The sequence below is a fragment of the Cryptotermes secundus genome, unplaced genomic scaffold, assembly GCF_002891405.2.
Source record: "Cryptotermes secundus unplaced genomic scaffold, Csec_1.0 scaffold1392, whole genome shotgun sequence".
NCBI lineage: Eukaryota > Metazoa > Arthropoda > Insecta > Blattodea > Kalotermitidae > Cryptotermes > Cryptotermes secundus.
This window is the reverse complement of record NW_019729917.1, coordinates 211,592-228,748: the sequence shown is the minus strand read 5'-3', so window position 1 is coordinate 228,748 and position 17,157 is coordinate 211,592. Positions and strand designations below refer to the sequence as shown.

General features: G+C 41.2%; 1 protein-coding gene across 1 annotated transcript in view; it reads right to left on the bottom strand.

Moving 5' to 3' along the window:
* Nucleotides 1-3,885: 3,885 nt before the first annotated feature.
* LOC111865859 overlaps nucleotides 3,886-17,157 on the bottom strand; it is a 37,679-nt gene continuing 24,407 nt past the window's right edge. The window contains exons 8-11 of the mRNA XM_033752013.1: nucleotides 15,049-15,703; nucleotides 12,832-13,076; nucleotides 8,915-9,144; nucleotides 3,886-4,489 (exon numbers count right to left, since the gene is read on the bottom strand). Coding sequence (XP_033607904.1) covers nucleotides 4,326-4,489; nucleotides 8,915-9,144; nucleotides 12,832-13,076; nucleotides 15,049-15,703 — 1,294 coding nt within the window. The 3' untranslated portion in view covers nucleotides 3,886-4,325. The remainder of the gene's footprint in view (nucleotides 4,490-8,914; nucleotides 9,145-12,831; nucleotides 13,077-15,048; nucleotides 15,704-17,157) is intronic.

The following is a 17,157-nucleotide window of genomic DNA, read 5'->3' as shown; positions in this document are numbered from 1 at the left end:
GGGGGGGGGGGGGGAATAATAATATTCTCTGCGCATGCAACTTCCACCGAAAATCATTGTCGATAAATTAGAATAGGTTAACCGCTACCTTACACGACCATTTAAATTTATCATTCAAAAATGAACCCCCCCTTCAACTCTGCATAACCTTAAAATTAAAACGCATCTCTAACTTAACTGGGAATCAAACAATATATTTACACCTTAAACTGTTGAGAAATAATGAACACCTTTCTTTATGTTCAATTTATTTCAGTTTCATTGACTTGCATTGGTACATCAGGTACTACAGAAATCTCAGTATTATAAATACATAATATTATTGTTAACCGATTTAGTAGGGCGGAATATTTTGTTTCAAAGCAACTCTTGTCAAATTTTCAAACTAAGGCTGAGGATAATAGTAAAATAGAACAGTTAAAATCGTCATGTTAGACACAATTACTGAAATAAAATATAAAGCATACATACATAGTACAATATTTTAATCACAGGTATAAACTATCACATATATTACTTTAATCTCACCATCATAGCGCTGGAAGTGCTGTAAGTAGTGCAGACTGTAGGTGCAAGCAAATAAATCGTTAGACTTGCATATTAATTTTGGGTGCCACAAGTGTCGCCGTTAAATCCAGAATCATATCAGAGATCTGTAATAGAATAAAGGGCCATCCATTCACGCAATCCTTTCCTTAATAAATACACGAGCATGTAACACTTAACCGACATTACGTCAGTTGAAACATCAAGAGGATGCAGCTGTTCCAAAGTGACGGAGAATGTGCGTTAGTAAAACACCGTATCTTAATGGGTGCTGACTTCTCACCTCCTGAATCCCGTCTCCATTTCTCTCAAATTAAGATAATTTTCGTTTAGTTTGTCGTTTTCCTGTTACCATTTCTCTTCTTCTTTCCCATACTCACTTAGGGCAGTAGATCAGAAACACCTGGAAAGCTTCGAAATGTGGTGTTGGAGAAGGATGGAGAAGATCAGTTGGACCGATTATGTGAGAAATGAAGAAGTGCTAATTAGAGTCAGTGAGCAGAGGAATATCCTACATGAAATAAGAAAACGGAAGGCTAATTGGATGGGTCATGTTTTACGCAGAAACTGCCTTCTAAAAGAAGTTATTGAAGGAAAGATAGAGGGGCGGATAGAAGTGACAAGAAGACGAGGAAGAAGACGTAAGAAGATGCTGGATGACCTTGGGGACAGAAGAGGATACTGTCATTTGAAGGAGAAAGCTCTAGATCGCAATAAGTGGAAGAATTGTTTTGGAAGAGACTGTGGACCTGTCGTCTGACAGATTACTGATGATGATTCCCATAGTCTTAACCGCTACGTATGTACACTGTTGTACAGTAGTGATGTGTAATAGTTTAGTGAGACTGGGTCCACTTGGTACTGCGGCCACTACTGGCCTATTGTACCACCCCCAGACGATAGGTGATGGTGATTGTGGAGCAACTCGTGAAATGAAGATTGGTAGGGGAAACCGAAGTACTCGGAGAAAACCTGCCCCAGCGCCACTTTGCCCACTACAAATCCTGGACGAACAGACCCGGGCCGCGGTGGGAAGCCAGCGACTAACGGCCTTAGCTGTGGCGCGGCCCTAAAGTCTAGAGTTTACCACAAATTGTACATCTGCTCAAGCTGAGAAGTCAGATGCACACAGTTCAACGATTTATGATCTGACATACGGTTGGACTGTACTTACTTACCACCCCTATAATAATTATGGGGCCCAGGGCAGTTCTAGTTGTCACCCAGCCTCCGATCGCGTGTGTTCAGGGTGTTCTTTCTCGGGAGACAAACGACCGGAACGTGTAATTGACTTTTACTTCGATGTAGTACAGAAGTTACGAGTTAGTACATATACTACAAACCTACATTTCCCCGTTCATCATCATGAAGGGGAGCTTATTTAAAGTTCTTAATATTCAGAAAAAAATTGGGGTTGTACTTTATTTAATTATACTATATACCCTGCAAAGTTTATTTTGCGTTAAATGTTATGAAAGGGTGATTATGCATTATAAATGGTGAAATACTAAGAATGAAACTACCATGTCATATTTCCGGCAGTCTTTACGTTAACAGTTAAGGATCTCAATTTAACCAATTTTTATTTTGAGCTTCTAGAAAATTGGGCCTCATAATTTTCATTGTTATTAGTACAAAGTTTGATTTTTAATTATTATTTTATTTTGTAATTCAAATTTCATGTATTTACTGTAACATCTGGCGTTTAACTCTCTTAATAAAACAAGAAAAGTAATTAATTAACTAACACTATGATAGCGGAACCTGGACGCTCAATAACAAAGCATACCATTGGACAGTACCCTAAACTACTCTAATTTCATCCGCTTTCAATATTACAAAGAGTCTTCCCTCATTTATCATTTTTCGGCGAGTTTAAATATCTGTTATGAAATATATTTGTATGGAGCATAATTTGGGACCATCGTAGGATACTTTTTTTTTACTGGAAAGTCTATTTCAGCTGCAGTTCTCCAGCCCTAGTAAATTATTTTTCTCTAAGGCAGTGCGGCCATAGCTTGAAGCTGACCACTCGCCACATCTAATGCCAACTGTGAGTGCGTGAAAATTTGTCGCGATTCCACAATGTACCTTCATGGCCGGGCCTTAGGTAGATAACTTCACTTTATTCTGGAAGTATGGCAATGAAACATCAACCCCGGATGCTGTATTGGGATCTCTCTCCACTTCGATTCATCCAGAGTGCTCTGGGGCCTACCATACGAGTATATAATTCTTAGTATAGTGACTGCGAGTATTAATGTCTTCTGAGAAGTTAGTCCGCAGTCTGACTACAAGTTTCCAAGGTTTCGGAGAACTTCATGCCTCCATCTTCAAGGTAGAAGAGTAAGTACAGTGAAAGGCTACGGTCTGAATTTAATTTTCGACAAGGGCAGGAGCCCCTCGTTGGTGTCTCCACCTTATCGTGGTGAGGGTGTTTGAGTATGCCAAGGACCCTGAGAGCTATACCAGCGGTAGCGTAGCTACTGGCAGGGCCTCCCTTGCTGGACAGGTCAAAGGGTAGGCATCAGACGAAGAGAGACACCGAAAACTGATGCCGGAAGCAGCGTCATCAGCGGCGACTTGAAGCACAGAGAAAATGATGCTCGAGATGGTTCAAGTTCGTATAGCAACAGGCGTGACCAGAGTGGTTTGAACGGCTGTTGTACTGCGATGTGGAAAGCAAATGGAAAAACTACCACATTATCACTATTCCTGGATAGTCTGGAGAAACTGTTTTGGAAGAGGCTGTGGACCTGTCATCTGACAGATTACTGATGAATGAATGAAGGGCAGGAGTTGTCTTATAGCCACCAGGCCGACTCTGGGAGCAGTCCGCTTCCTGTCCAAACCATTTTCAGATTGCACGTACTCGCTTCCTTTTGTGCAGCCTAAAGACATGGTGAGCTGGTCACGGTAGCCGAGCGGTCTAAGGCATGTACTCTCTTCGTTCGCTTGGAAACTGGGATCGTCGGTTCGAATCCCACTCAGGGCATGGATGTTTAGTTTGTGTGTGTGTGCGTTTTTCTGTGTTTGTGTACAGGTAGAGGCCTTGCGACGAGCTGATCACACGCCCAAGGAGTCCTACCGCATGTGTAAGATCTATAAAACCCGAAGTGAACGGAGAAGTTCATGGAGGTAGGCCTAGGCCCATTGGGGCTGTAGTGCCAAGGGTAAAAAGACATGGTGACCATTGGAAAGGACAACACATCATCTACGTCATTTCCATGACAATCGTCGAGCTTTTGAATCTAATTACTTCAGTTAAATACGTAAAGATTTTCCTAATATTCTTAAAAGAACACTGTACCGACCCATTTGACGTCTTCAAGACAAAGGAACGTTCCTACAGACGGTCATTTAATTGCAAAAATTACACATTTTATACAGAATAGTACGTACATACGTTACATTTGTTTCCCTTTAAACAAATATAAGTAAAAATATTCTTGTGGACAGTGCTTCGGTTAATAACATTGCAACTGTCCGAGTTGTATTACAGCTATGTGTTCTGGTGATGCCCAGTTTAGATTTCATGGCTCTTGAGAACCTTTGTAGACGAGAATGGCTTCATAAGACCGTAAATTACGATCGAATTGTCGAATTAACTTATATGAAGCCGTTTCGAAATTCAATTGTAAACTCCGTTCGAAACTGAAACAGATTTGTTTTTAAATATAATTGTATTTTGTATAATTTAATTTATAATTTTGAGGGTGAAAAGTGAAGTCAGCTTCTTTTGTCATGGATAATGTTTCACAGGTCCATGGATTGGTTTCTCAGGTGCCAGTGGGTGCCAGTTGTAAGCTTGAAGCCGTCCTGATGTCCGAGGAGCGACTGGGAGCATGAGTTCCGGCACTGCCTAGTGGCGGCTCCCTAGACTTTCTCTTGCTTGATCCCGTTGTTCTCGTAGTCGAACTAGTAGAACTAGCCATAAGGAAACCTACAACAATACACAAAATTGTTCTATCCTTCACTCTGGCATTGTCATATAACAATTATTAGAATTGAGGGTGAAATTAAGATAAAGTGGAATTCTTGCCGTACATACCCACAAAATCGAGAAACAACATCTGGATTCCTTTCAACGGCGCACTTTAAATTACATAATGTATAATTATAGGATGATTTGATAATGATCACAAATGGAAATAAAGCAGCAGTAATGGATCTAATAGATTTTCTATGTGTATTACTATGTAGCAGCACAGTCCAGTTTCATGACAGTCTAGGTAGCAGAAGCGAATGCGCATGTTCATAGGTTTGTTTTAGTAGTCAAAATGGCGACCGTGTTTGAGGGGTGTACTAACGTAGAGTAGCGTTCTGTTGTTTGCTTTTTGTGGACAAAAGAACGCAGTACAAAAGGTATTCATAAAGATATGTTTGCTGTTTTCGGTGGGAAGTGTTTGTAGCGTAAAGCGGGCCACAGCTGGTGGCAAACGTATCGCTGATGACGAAGAAGTTCAAACTGAGGTGCAGGAGTGGCTGAGACAACAGTCTAAAGACTTCCATGCTGCAGGTTTCGACGCACTGGTGAAACGATTGTACAGATGTATCAGTGGTGGAGAATATGTCGAGAAATAATTTTTTTCAGGTTCGAGTATCATGTGTTTTGCGTTTTATATCCATTTATGACCTTCTTACTGATTCTCCCTCCTAAATGCGCGTAGAATGAAGTTGTCTTGGCCTGTCTTAGGGAGCTAGCGTACTAGTGCCTTATTCTTAAGAAGTATGGAGGGTGATGCGGAAGAAAAAGTAACAGAAGAGTAGGCGAAAGGGGAAAGTCATGGGACTTGGTTCATCCTAGTCCGTCACACTAGTAATAGTATAAAAGATTATTAACGTCATCCACTGTGACTGATAAATGTGTGTTTTTTTTATCTTTCCTCGTTTACATGTTTCGGTCAGAGCGACCATCTTCAGAATGACATTATCAATACATACGGAAACCAATATTACAATGTCATAAATATAAAATGCTATCCTTTAACAATTACTCTGATGTGCATGAATTCGTTAAAATATTTATAAATTATTATTATTAGTCTATTTACAAGTCTGGTTTATTATTATTATTATTATTAGAGGGGGTGGGTTCCCCATGCACTTAGACCAGTTATTTGTCCATTGTGCGTCCCCCTTTAATTTCTACTGTCGCCGTACCCTACCGGNCGTACCTTGAGTCATGAGGTGGAAACGTTACCCCTAGACTACGGAGGCCGCTGACAGCAAGTCTGGTTTAAAAACTTTTTGTTAAATATTTGCGAGACGCTTCCTTTTTGGAGGAAGAAAGAGCATCACTTTGTTAGAAGGTCCAAGTCTTCGCCCCCGCCATAACGATAAGGACGGTGTGGAAGTGAAGACATGAGAATGGCTAGAAGAGGCTTGAGACGAGGATTGCAGAATTTTTGTTTTCTGAATTAATGGGGAAATACTAGAAGGCCCATGCATAAAAATTTGGACTGCAGGTTCAGAACCTGTCTTTACCGTCTCTGCGTTCGTGGACTCGAATATTTGCTATTTAATGTTATCCTGAACACAGCCACAGTAGAATTGTGTTCCCGCCAGAAAATAGCCTGTCTTTGGCGTTTCACATACATAATATTATTGTACACTAATTATGACTAATCTACATACTCTCGCGTATTAGTGACTAAACATGGGGTTTGTACTGATAATTAGCAGGGCCTGGATTTTGATGAGATGTCATCTTTTTTCCTTGCATCCTATTCGATGCCCGTAAATATATAAATCCCGCAGATGAGCTGCTTATTACAGAACTTTAAACTTTATAGGTAATTTGTTATCCATTTTTCGTCATGTTTAAGTTTTAGGCCTTTTTTCAGACTTTGTGTAATTTTTTGGTAAATTTTTGGAATTTTAAGGGTATATTTTATCATTTTAGCCATTTTAGGGAATTGCTCTTCATACGTTTTCTGAAATGTGGATAATATGCAAGTAAAGTGTTCTTTCTCTTTCTCCTAAGCGCCCTCTACAAAGGCAGCCTGCAGCTGCACCCCAACTACCTTCTATCACAATATGCAATAATAAGTTGTAATCCTGTCAGTCCTTTCCGTTCGTTTTGCAGAAAATGCTGACAATACATATCACAAAACATTTTAAGCTAGCAACAGCAATTTGCTTAGTTACAAATATTTCTAGTCGGAATCTTTCCCTTCATATGATATATTGTTGTTCAATAAAACTCCTTCTGTCTTCAGTTTCTTGCCCTTAACTGTACAGACAAAGTTACAGTTGGCGAAATGTTCTCAGTATGAAAAGTTCAGTTCTCTATTGCGCTAGAGTAATTAGTTTTATCGCGATACCTAAAGCAAAGCCAACTAAATCGTGTCATTTAAAGCAGATTGTAGCTGAGTTTGGAGATGATATATTTTCAATTCACGGTGACATTTGATACTGTGAGATGTGTAACGGCAGAAAAAAGATTTACGGTACAACAACATATCGGCCGCAACAAGCTCATACGAGTAGTGCAAATTTCTAACAAAAAGAAATCTGTGCAAATATTACTGGAACAGTGTTCATCAGAAAGTGAAAATAAGTCATCGGATTTTTTTCCGGAGATCTGTGTGATGCTCTGGTGTCCGCAAATATCCAATTTTGGGCTCTGAACAATGAAAAGTTGAAAATTTTTCTGGGAGTGAATTGTGGTGGTTCCATCCCGGATTAATCCACCCACAGGAAAAAGTACCTTTGCAAGTGCTACAACAGTATCACGGAAATAGCTATGAATAAAGTGCGTGGAAAGAAAATGAGACCTGCGATACGGTGGTTCTCTACGTGGCAAATGTCGTGATTGGAACCTTGGAAACTGATGGACCAGATGAAGTGTTTCTTCCTACGAGTGAGGTGGAAGAATCCGTTACTCATTCCACAATTTGTAAATTCTTTGACAGGTCCATGTTTCTACTATAACCAAAGGGTATACGGCCCCATATATTTCAAAAGCAGGCAAGTCAATGAAGTCGTTTTATACGAAATTGGTGAACGTTACTTGCCTAGCTCATGCACTGCATAGAGTGACGGAGGAAGTGAGATTAGCATTTCCTCAAGTGGATGCTCTCGTGTCGTGGACGAAGAAGATTTTCGTCAAGGCTCCAGCTCGTAAAATGCTGTTTAAGTCTATTGCTCCTGTTGTTCCAGTGCCTCTGGAACCCGTCATAACACTGTAGATTCAGTGAAGACGGAGGACGCGAGGGCAACTGAAGCTGCTCAGGAACAGTTCTCTTGCAGCGGAATGGAAAGACAGCTGGCATTCATGGAGGCACATTTCAGTTCTTTGACAGAAAGAATCAAATGCTTACAGGAAAAGGGAGCAACGCTAGAAGATTCGCTGGCTCTGGCGAAAAAAAAATAGCCAGTGATTTTGGAGAACGTCTGAAGGGACGTTGGTAAAATGGTGTCAAGACAAATAAAACATAGATAAAAACTAAGGTTATGAAACGTTATGCAGCACTTTTCGAATCCTGACAGGAGAGTCCTTAAGCACTATGAATATTGAAGAAGAACTTGCTGCCAGTGATTTGGGACACTTCAAGTACGCTCCCATTAGGACTGCAGATGTGGAAAGGAGTTTCTCCAAGTACGAGTATGTGCTGTCGAACAATTGACGCTCACTCACCTTCGAGAACCTCCGCATGTTAACTATCATCTATCGCAAATCTGAATGAAGTCACACTTGAATACTGGAATATATGCCGTATATCTACATTCTAACACGGTAGGAAAAAATCGTATAAACGCATTTAGTTTCAAATTAATCATTTATTGCTTAATTTTCAATATAATAACGAGGACGAACTTAAAAAGAGTAACGATTTGTTCACAGTGTTAATACAGATTAAAAATACACTTTAGAATGCGAGTAATTAGTAGATTTTCCACGATATGTTACATTTTAGGTCATATTTTTTAAACTTTTTTTATTTTCTGAATTTTTCGGTCATTAAATTGGGATTTTTTTTTTATAAAATTTAGGTGTGATTACTGTGTAGAGTCTTGATTTCGGACGACATTTTGAGCTTCGTTATTTATTTATTTATTTATTTATTCTACATTTGTTTATTGGTCATGGTGGTTGTTCCAGCCAAAAATGAGTGATGTTTGTATTATATAATTTGTTCAATTAAATGTATCTTTTCAGTTTATTAATTGTGAATGTTCCACTTGTAGTTTAACTTGCACTCCCCGTTTGGGTCCCCTTACTTGATCTACGGTACGTAGGGTTGTTTACAAATAGGCCCAATGATAAGGTTAAAGCCGGGGGGGGGATACACAGTCATAACTTCTTTCAGTTTACAGGAGATTAAATTTAAAATAGTTCTTCTTCGATTCTTTGCACACGTACCTGGAGGTTTATATCCATGTCGACTGATGTATTTGTCCCATAACATGCAAGCAATGTTTCTCTTCATATCAAACATGACAAAGATGAAGGCTCCTTGTAATCCATTGAAGAGAATGAATGGGTACCACAGGAAAGGCACACGTGCAAAGGCTGCTATAAATCCGAATACCCACGTGAGGCCCATGATGACAAACAACTTCAGATAAAGGTAGAATCGAGCCTGGTCTTTCCTGCACAGTAATAAGAGAAAACAAGTTGTACAGGGTTCAGCATATGTGGAAGAGAGTACAATATACGTTATGAAAAATCATACGCTCTTTTGTTCACTTGTATCAAACTGGTTCTAAATTTACCATGCAGACTTATGTTGCGTAAATCAAAAAGCAGTTCACTTCTATCAGTATTACAGTTTCTTTCAAAATATGGCCAGAGAGAGATACATAACTCTTCTCTCTTCTCTCTTATTTTTTATCGTTCACCCCACCTGGTTATTGTTTACCTACATGAGGTCTGACATTCCTGACTACAGTATTTGGTCATCTACGTCATAAAATCTTTTTTCAATTGACCTAATCCTTCCAGCCGCACTATGACCCTGGGGTCGACTCAGCCTCTAACAGAAACGAATACCAGGAATCTTCCTGGGGGTAACAGGCGGCCGGCGCGTAAGGCTGACAACCCTACCGCCGTCTGTGAGCCGATTGTCTAGATAATGTGGGACCCTCAACGTCTCACAACCCTATGGGCCTTCACGGCCTGGTACAGGGATAGCTTTACCTCAGCAATTCAGAAGGTACATTTACGTTCATTTCAGTTCCATGGGTGTTAGGGTGCGAAACAGCTAATGAAGTGTCATTAAATACAGATTTTACATAATACAGTCTCTCTTACAAAATCGGAGCCGTCAAGTGTCAGGAAACAACACAGAAGCGGACGCAAGGCAGTATACACTAGCAAACGTGCCATGGCGCAGTTCTGCACCTCCTGCAGAGGAAATGCCAATTTTAAATCGGTTTCTGCTGTTACTATTTTAAGTTTAATTAGGTAACGCACAGAGCACATTTCCTGATATAGTAGTATGGCAGAGTGGACAGCATACACCCTCAAATAAATGTCAAGTTGAGCTATATTTTAGTCACACTTCTCTCCAAGCTAAGCAGCTCTATGAAGAAAGCGGTCTTCTGGGATTTGGCACCGTGTATATGTGGTGTTAACCGACGTTTCGGAGGAACGTATCGCCCCCATCTTNAAAAGATAAAGCAATCCCTGTAACAGGCCGTGGAAGCCCATAGGATTGTAAGACGTCAAGATAATCGGCTCACAGATGGCGGTAAGTTTGTCAGCTTTGCGCGCCGGCCGCCCTTTACGCCCCAGGAAGATTCCTGGTACTCATTTCTGTTACGGGCTGAGTCGACCACAGGGCCATAGTGCGGCTGGAAGGACCAGGTCAATTGAAAAAATCCACCTCATCGGGACTTGAATTCGCGACCTTTATACTTTTAGTATAATTCCTCAACCAACTACGCTACCGTGTGCCCCACATTCCCTTGTACGCAACACTAAAACTAATTTGCACATAACGAAAAATGTTCTCTCTTTTTTCCTTATATAAATGTCTGATGTTCGCAACGAAGTCCATTAATGATGTGGGTCGAATTTTGAGATGGGCGGTCGTAACATTAATACAAACTGTAGGCATAAACACATCTGCTTCCATCTATCTCGACTCAGTACTCAGAAAATGAGGATTATGAAATCATCTAATGAGACCAGGTTATCTGCTTAATTAAGTTATTTTCCTATCCTTTGCTCTATTTCGATTTACTTTTACAATAATTACAGTCGGTATGTATTTGTCCGTCTCCTATGTAGAGAGTGGGGACACACGGTAGCGTAGTTAGCTGAGGCACTATGCTACAAGCCGGGAGGTTGCGGGTTCGAGTCCCGATGAGGTGGATTTTCTTTTCGATTCCAGCCGCAATATGGCCCTGGGGTCGACTCAGCCTCTAACAGAAATGAGTACCAGGACTATTCTTGGGGGTAAAGGGCGGCCTGCGGGTAAGGCTGACAAACTTACCGCCATCTTTGAGCCGATTGTCTAGATAATGTTGGACCCTCAACGTCTCAAACCCTATGGGCCCCCATGGTCTGTTACAGGGGTAGCTTTTATCTATGTAGAGCGTGAGCCCAAAGGCCCTGTGCGCCTACCGTAGACGTTGAGCATATTCAAAGAGTCTCTGTGCTTTAATACAGATACAATTCTCATCCATACGTAACTTAAAATAACGTACGTGGGTGTAGACACGCATCTTGTTTGCAAAGACAAGCGACAGTTAAATCATAGGGATATGCCTCATTAAATTTGTAAATGGCTTCCTTCACTTCAACAAGAGTGTGATGACTTCCTTTGTAAACTGTGCTTTCCATTTCTGCCCCCAGATATTAAGCAAGGCCGTCAAATTAGGTGACCATGGTGGCCAGATATCTTCTGACATCATTCTGTCCCCGAGCACATCGCGCAGCAGCGCCGTGGATACACGATCTAGGTGTGCAGTAGCGCCGCCCTGTTGGTGGTAGCCGCGTGAAATTTCGTCCTTGAAGATTTCTCTTTTCACTTTCACTTCCAAAGGACTACACGGCGTTATATCCCAGCTGATAGAACTCTTTATAACCACTGCTGTGAGAATCCTACATCCTACATCCTCGTCCTTATTTAAATATCCAGTGAAGCGGTATGGAATCAGTCAATTCATACACTGGTCATATCGTGTAAAAGTAAAGTAAAAAGTAAAGCTATCCCTGTAAGAGGCCATGAAGGCCCATAGGGTTGTGAGACGTTAAGGGTCCCACATTACCTTGATAATCGGCTCAGAGATGGCGGTAAGGTTGTCAGTCTTACGCGCCGGCCGCGCTTCACTCCCCAGGAAAATCATTCCTGGTACTCATTTCTGTTAGAGACCGAGTAAACCCCAGGGCCTAGTGAGGCCGGAAGGATTAGATCAATTGAAAAAAATCCAATGACCTCATCGGGACTTGAACCCGCGACCTTCCGGCTTGTAGCATAGTACCTTAACCTCTACGCCAGGGGTCTCCAAACTTTTCGAACCGCGGGCCACATTAGGTAATTCAGCACTTTCAACGGGCCGGATAAATGAGAAATTAATAACTCTAGGTATATGAGTTTTATTGAAAGCACAGAATTTCATAAACTAAATACAAAGTACGTGAGAATAAATTATCGTATATTAATGACCTACAGACAGTAGCAGCAAATGCTCATATTTTCATCACAAATTATATTAAAACAATTAATNAACAGATTTCGAAACAATCTAATTTCCTGAGCACTGGAATCCAAATCAGCAAATCGCTTCCGAAATTGTTCTTTCAAACCTGAAATGACTAAATTTGCAAACGAGGAAGGAAATTCTGCTTCACCCTTTTTATGCAACTCTGCTCAGTATAGCATATGAACAAAGTTACAATTTTTCACTTGGCTTTCCAGAAGTATCAACTTTGCTCTGAATGCCTTGATAAGTGCAAATAAATCGCAGACTAAGTTACTTTCACCCTGCAACTTTAAATTCAAATGGTTCATATGGTTCACCAGTTCAGCAAAACTGCTGATTTCCAAAGCCACTTGGTATCTGATAAAAGTGGTTCGTGATGGTTTTTCTCGTTAAGAAATATATCAGTTTCATTCCTGAGCTGAAAGAAGCGCGAAAGAACCTTTCCACAGCTAAGCCATCGAACTGCAGTATAATATGTCGGGTCAATAAGCTCGGAATCACATTTACCAGTACTCATTGGAAAATTAGTTAAATTGGGGCATTTCTGCACAATTACCTTTTCTTTCATTCAGGATATTTCAACGGAGCTTTGAATCCGTGACCTTTTGCAGTGTGCGTGAAACTTACCGACCGGTTACGCCCGAGACCTCATTCTGTTTTCTGATAGTTCCCTTCAAGTCGGTGGAGCTTCTGGCTGAAGTTTGTATGAGTTCATCCCTTGTCTTATCTCGGATATACCGCGCACCCTGACGCCGTGCCTGCCAGATCCAGTAGACTGTGTTGGCAAACAGCCCCGAGTTCACCATCAGCAGAACGAATAGAGGCATCGCAAGAAAGAGGCCTAGACCTCCTCGGTTACCGAACCAACATACCTGCCACACACAACAACAATACTTGCGGAATTCTCTGCTGGACGTGTCCTTGCTATTCCGTCCATAAGTAGTCATGTGGTCACAGAAACATATGCACTTCAGTTGCAGCATTTATGGCGTAAAATGATGGTAATTAGGTAGAATGGAAGTTTTCGAATAATATTATATTGTAGCATCCTGTTGCACTTCATTTATTGTTCAATAGATGTCACTGGTTCACTTCTTACGTGCAACACGTCATTCTAAATCTCATTTAAAAGTTAATAAGATCTAAAAGTTTGTGACGATGGTACATTGCTACAAGTATCATGCTTTCGGACATTATCCATTGTCTTGTCTATATTTAAAAACCGTCTTAAATTTCGACAAGACGATGGGTAATGTCCAAAAACATGATACTTGTACCATTTAAAAGTTACTTATATCACACACTTATTTACAATTTCTGTACATTGAACNACAATGCGTCCTTTTAAAATTTATTTACAATTTCTGTACATTGAACTACATTTTTCGGCCGACATTAGCCATCATCAGGTGTTAAAAAAACGTTGGTTGAAACTGCAGCGTTTTCGTTTTGTGATTCTAATATTCGAGGTATAGTCCCATCTACGCTTTCGTGTATTCCATTGTGCTGCGTGGCTCATCCTGTTGTGTTGTCTGTCTAGACTACAAGTGTGAGTGAATAAGTTTCCAAAAGCAGATTCCTGATACTAATTCATGGAACTGAATTATTTGGTAGACAAAAGGAACGTCATATAAGAATGTTTATTGCTTCAGACATTGTACTTCATCCTGAGGATTCTTCCATACACAACAAATCATCATCAGAATCATTTAGCCTTACCAAAAGTAACGATTAAACTTGCAGGAACAGCTTGAAGGTGCAGCTTGTCTTGCTTCTCGACAGGAAATTGCACCTTCAAGCTGTTCCTGCAAATTAAATCATTAACAAGTGCAGCAGGATGGCCGAGTATAACATTATCACATATAATATGATAAAAGGAACAGATTAAATTTTCATCTAAATATTTCAGTAGAGTGGGAGCCGGGATAGCGCAGTTGGTATAGCGACTGTCTACGGGCTGGACGACTGAGGGTCGGAGTTCGAGTCCCGGTAGGGTCAATCCCCACGTCGTCCAGACCCGCTCTGGGGTTCACTCAACCTCCTATCCAATGGGTATCAGGGGCTCTTTCTCCGGGAGTAAAGCGACCTAGGCGCGAAGCTGACCACTCAACTCCAGCTAATGCCGAGGTAAAGAAAAGTGGATCTATACATCCACTCCCCCATACGCCTTCATGACGTAGCACGGGAACAAATTTTCCTTTACCTTTATATCAGCAGATTGTAAAAATATTATAATACCTGTTTAGAGAGACTGGCAGATGAGATGAGCGTTAAAATATTATGGAACAATATTTGTAGAGGTCGCTGATGAGAAGGATGGTTAGGCTATGTGTTTTGGAGACGGAACCAAAAGACTCCTAGGAAATGTGTTATCTTAGCGTATAGTACAATATTTGATGTCGCAGTTTCATACATTTTAGTATTTAAGTTTCATAAGATAGGATAAAAACGAAGAAAAAAACTCCGTGGCCTGTAGTACGCAAGCGAAATATACCGACCAAGCGACCACCGCTTGTCGACGAAGTTAGTGCCAACTTTTGCGGATAGTGTGTGTTACACGGTCAGCGCAACGGATCCCCACGGCCGTTAATCTCGGTTTTCTAGACCGGAGCCGCTATTTCCTTGAAGTAGCTCCTCACTTATCCTCAAGAGGCTGAGTGGACCCCGTTCGAGACCCACTACTTCTCAGAAAATCTGGTAGCGCCGGGAATCGAATCCGGTCCTCTGGATTTGTAGTCAGGAACTCTGACCACTAGACTAATTCACTAAATTTTCGAGAAAAATACAGCAAAAACGAATAAAACCCAGGCGGTTATCAGGTCACCAGCCGCAGGTAACACTTACCTGTCCTCTTCCAAAATACGGCTTCACAGCTCCATCATCTGTGCTGAGGTCCACGGTTAGAGCCAAGAGTGCTATGAGCGCTGAAGTGCCCCAGGCATACCCTGCGTATCTGCAGTGCGTTTTCAAGCCCCCACTACCCCGCAAGGCAGATCTTGAGAATGTCCTCCATACGTCCACACTCATGACGTTCATCCAGAAGAATGCAGCCAGGAAGCAATAGTACTCCAGCACCGCGAACCCGATGCATACCCCGAGCGGAACCTCAAACGCGGGATTCACAGCAAGTAGGAAACCGGCTTGTGCAAACAGAATAGCCCATGACAGTGAAAGCAAGTTCCTTCCGGGTAAGTTACACAGCTTTGGAAGTGCATAGTAAATTCCGATGTGTAAGATAAGGCATATAACGGAAACTGAAAGACAGAACTGCGTAAGGTAGCCCTCATACGCTCCCGAAATTAGGTCATCATTGTCTTCATCGTACTTTATTGCGCAAACAATGGCCGTGTAATCCTCCAGAATTTCAAATAAGTCAAAAATGTGACCTACATAGAGTGAATTGTTGCCTGTGTACTGAAGAGAACCGTTGTCGAGAATGAGGAACTCCGAGGCAGATAACGTGATGGTCGGACAAGTGTGGTTCAGCATTCTACTGGACCTGGAAAACAAAATTAATGACTTTGTTTTGAAACATTGTTTTACTGAGGTTTGATTCTGTTTCACATTTTGGCGGATAAAGACGTTCTCTTTCGAACTCTCACAAAATGTTGTTTCTATCATTTTACGTTGCCGGTGATAACACATTTAAACTTACATATATTGAATGTATATTTGGGAATGACGATAACAGCTCAAAACGTGATTAGGAGGAAATTAAGAGGCGATTGAATTCGGTAATGCTTGATACCATTCAGCCCAGAACCTTTTGTCTTCCCATCTGCTGTCCAAAAACATAAAAATTTGAATATACAAAACTATAATTTTGCTGGTGGTTCTGTATGGGTGTGAAACTTGGTCTCTGACATTAAGGGAGAAGGGTATTTGAGAACAGGGTGTTGAGGAGAATATTTGGACCAAAGAGGGATGAAGTGACAGGAGGTTGGAGGAAACTGCATAATGAGAAGCTTCATAACTTGTACTCTGCTCCAAGTATACTTAGAATGATCAAGTCAAGGAGAATGAAGTGGGCAGGGCATGTAGCACGAATGGGGTAGAAGAGGAATGCATATAGGATATTGGTGGGAAATTCAGAAGGAAAGAGACCACAAGGAAGACCAAGGCGTAGGTGGGTGGACGATATTAAAATAGATCTTAGAGAGATAGGATGGGATAGTATGGATTAGATTTATCTGGCTCAGGACGGCTCTAGTGAACACGGTTATGAAACTTCGGGTTCCATAAGTTTCTGGGAAATTCTTGAGTAGCTACAGATTTGGCTTCCCCTCAAGAAGGGATCAGCTCCATAAGTAAGTAAGTACGTATAAGGAATGTAAAGATTTCCATTCTTACGTACATTGTTTTGAAGGGAAGCAACTGAAGACCACGAAAACAAAATGTGTATTAGAGCCTCGCTCATTTGCGAAGTGCTGTGTACGAGAGCTCAGAAAGTGAAGCAAGGAAGAGGATTGTACCAATTGATAGCCATAAGGACCGAGACAGATTCTGGTGAGAACTCTCACTCTAATCCTCGTACCCTATATGAAAGTGTAATGCATGCTATTCTGTCGTTATATGTGTTACAGCACGAGTTCATAGCTGTTATGAGTAGGAGCAGAAGATGGCTGTAGTGGAAAGTATGTTTCAGCAAGTATTGCGATATTCACTTTTAGAGATAACTGATCATACACGTTTAATGGATGTTGTTATTCTCCCGAATTTATTATTTATATATTATTAATTTACTTGCTTACTTAATCATGGAGCTGAACCCTTGTGGAGGAGCCGCCAATTCTGTAGCTACTCAAGAATTTCACAGCATTTTATGGAAGCCGAAGGTTCATTGCCGTGCCCAAAAGAGTGTAACCGTCCTTCTTCGGTTCTGCTAGCTCCGGTAGAGCAATCCGACTCCTCTCAGGGCGTGTTGACAGGCCACGACTTGGGTGATTAGTGGGG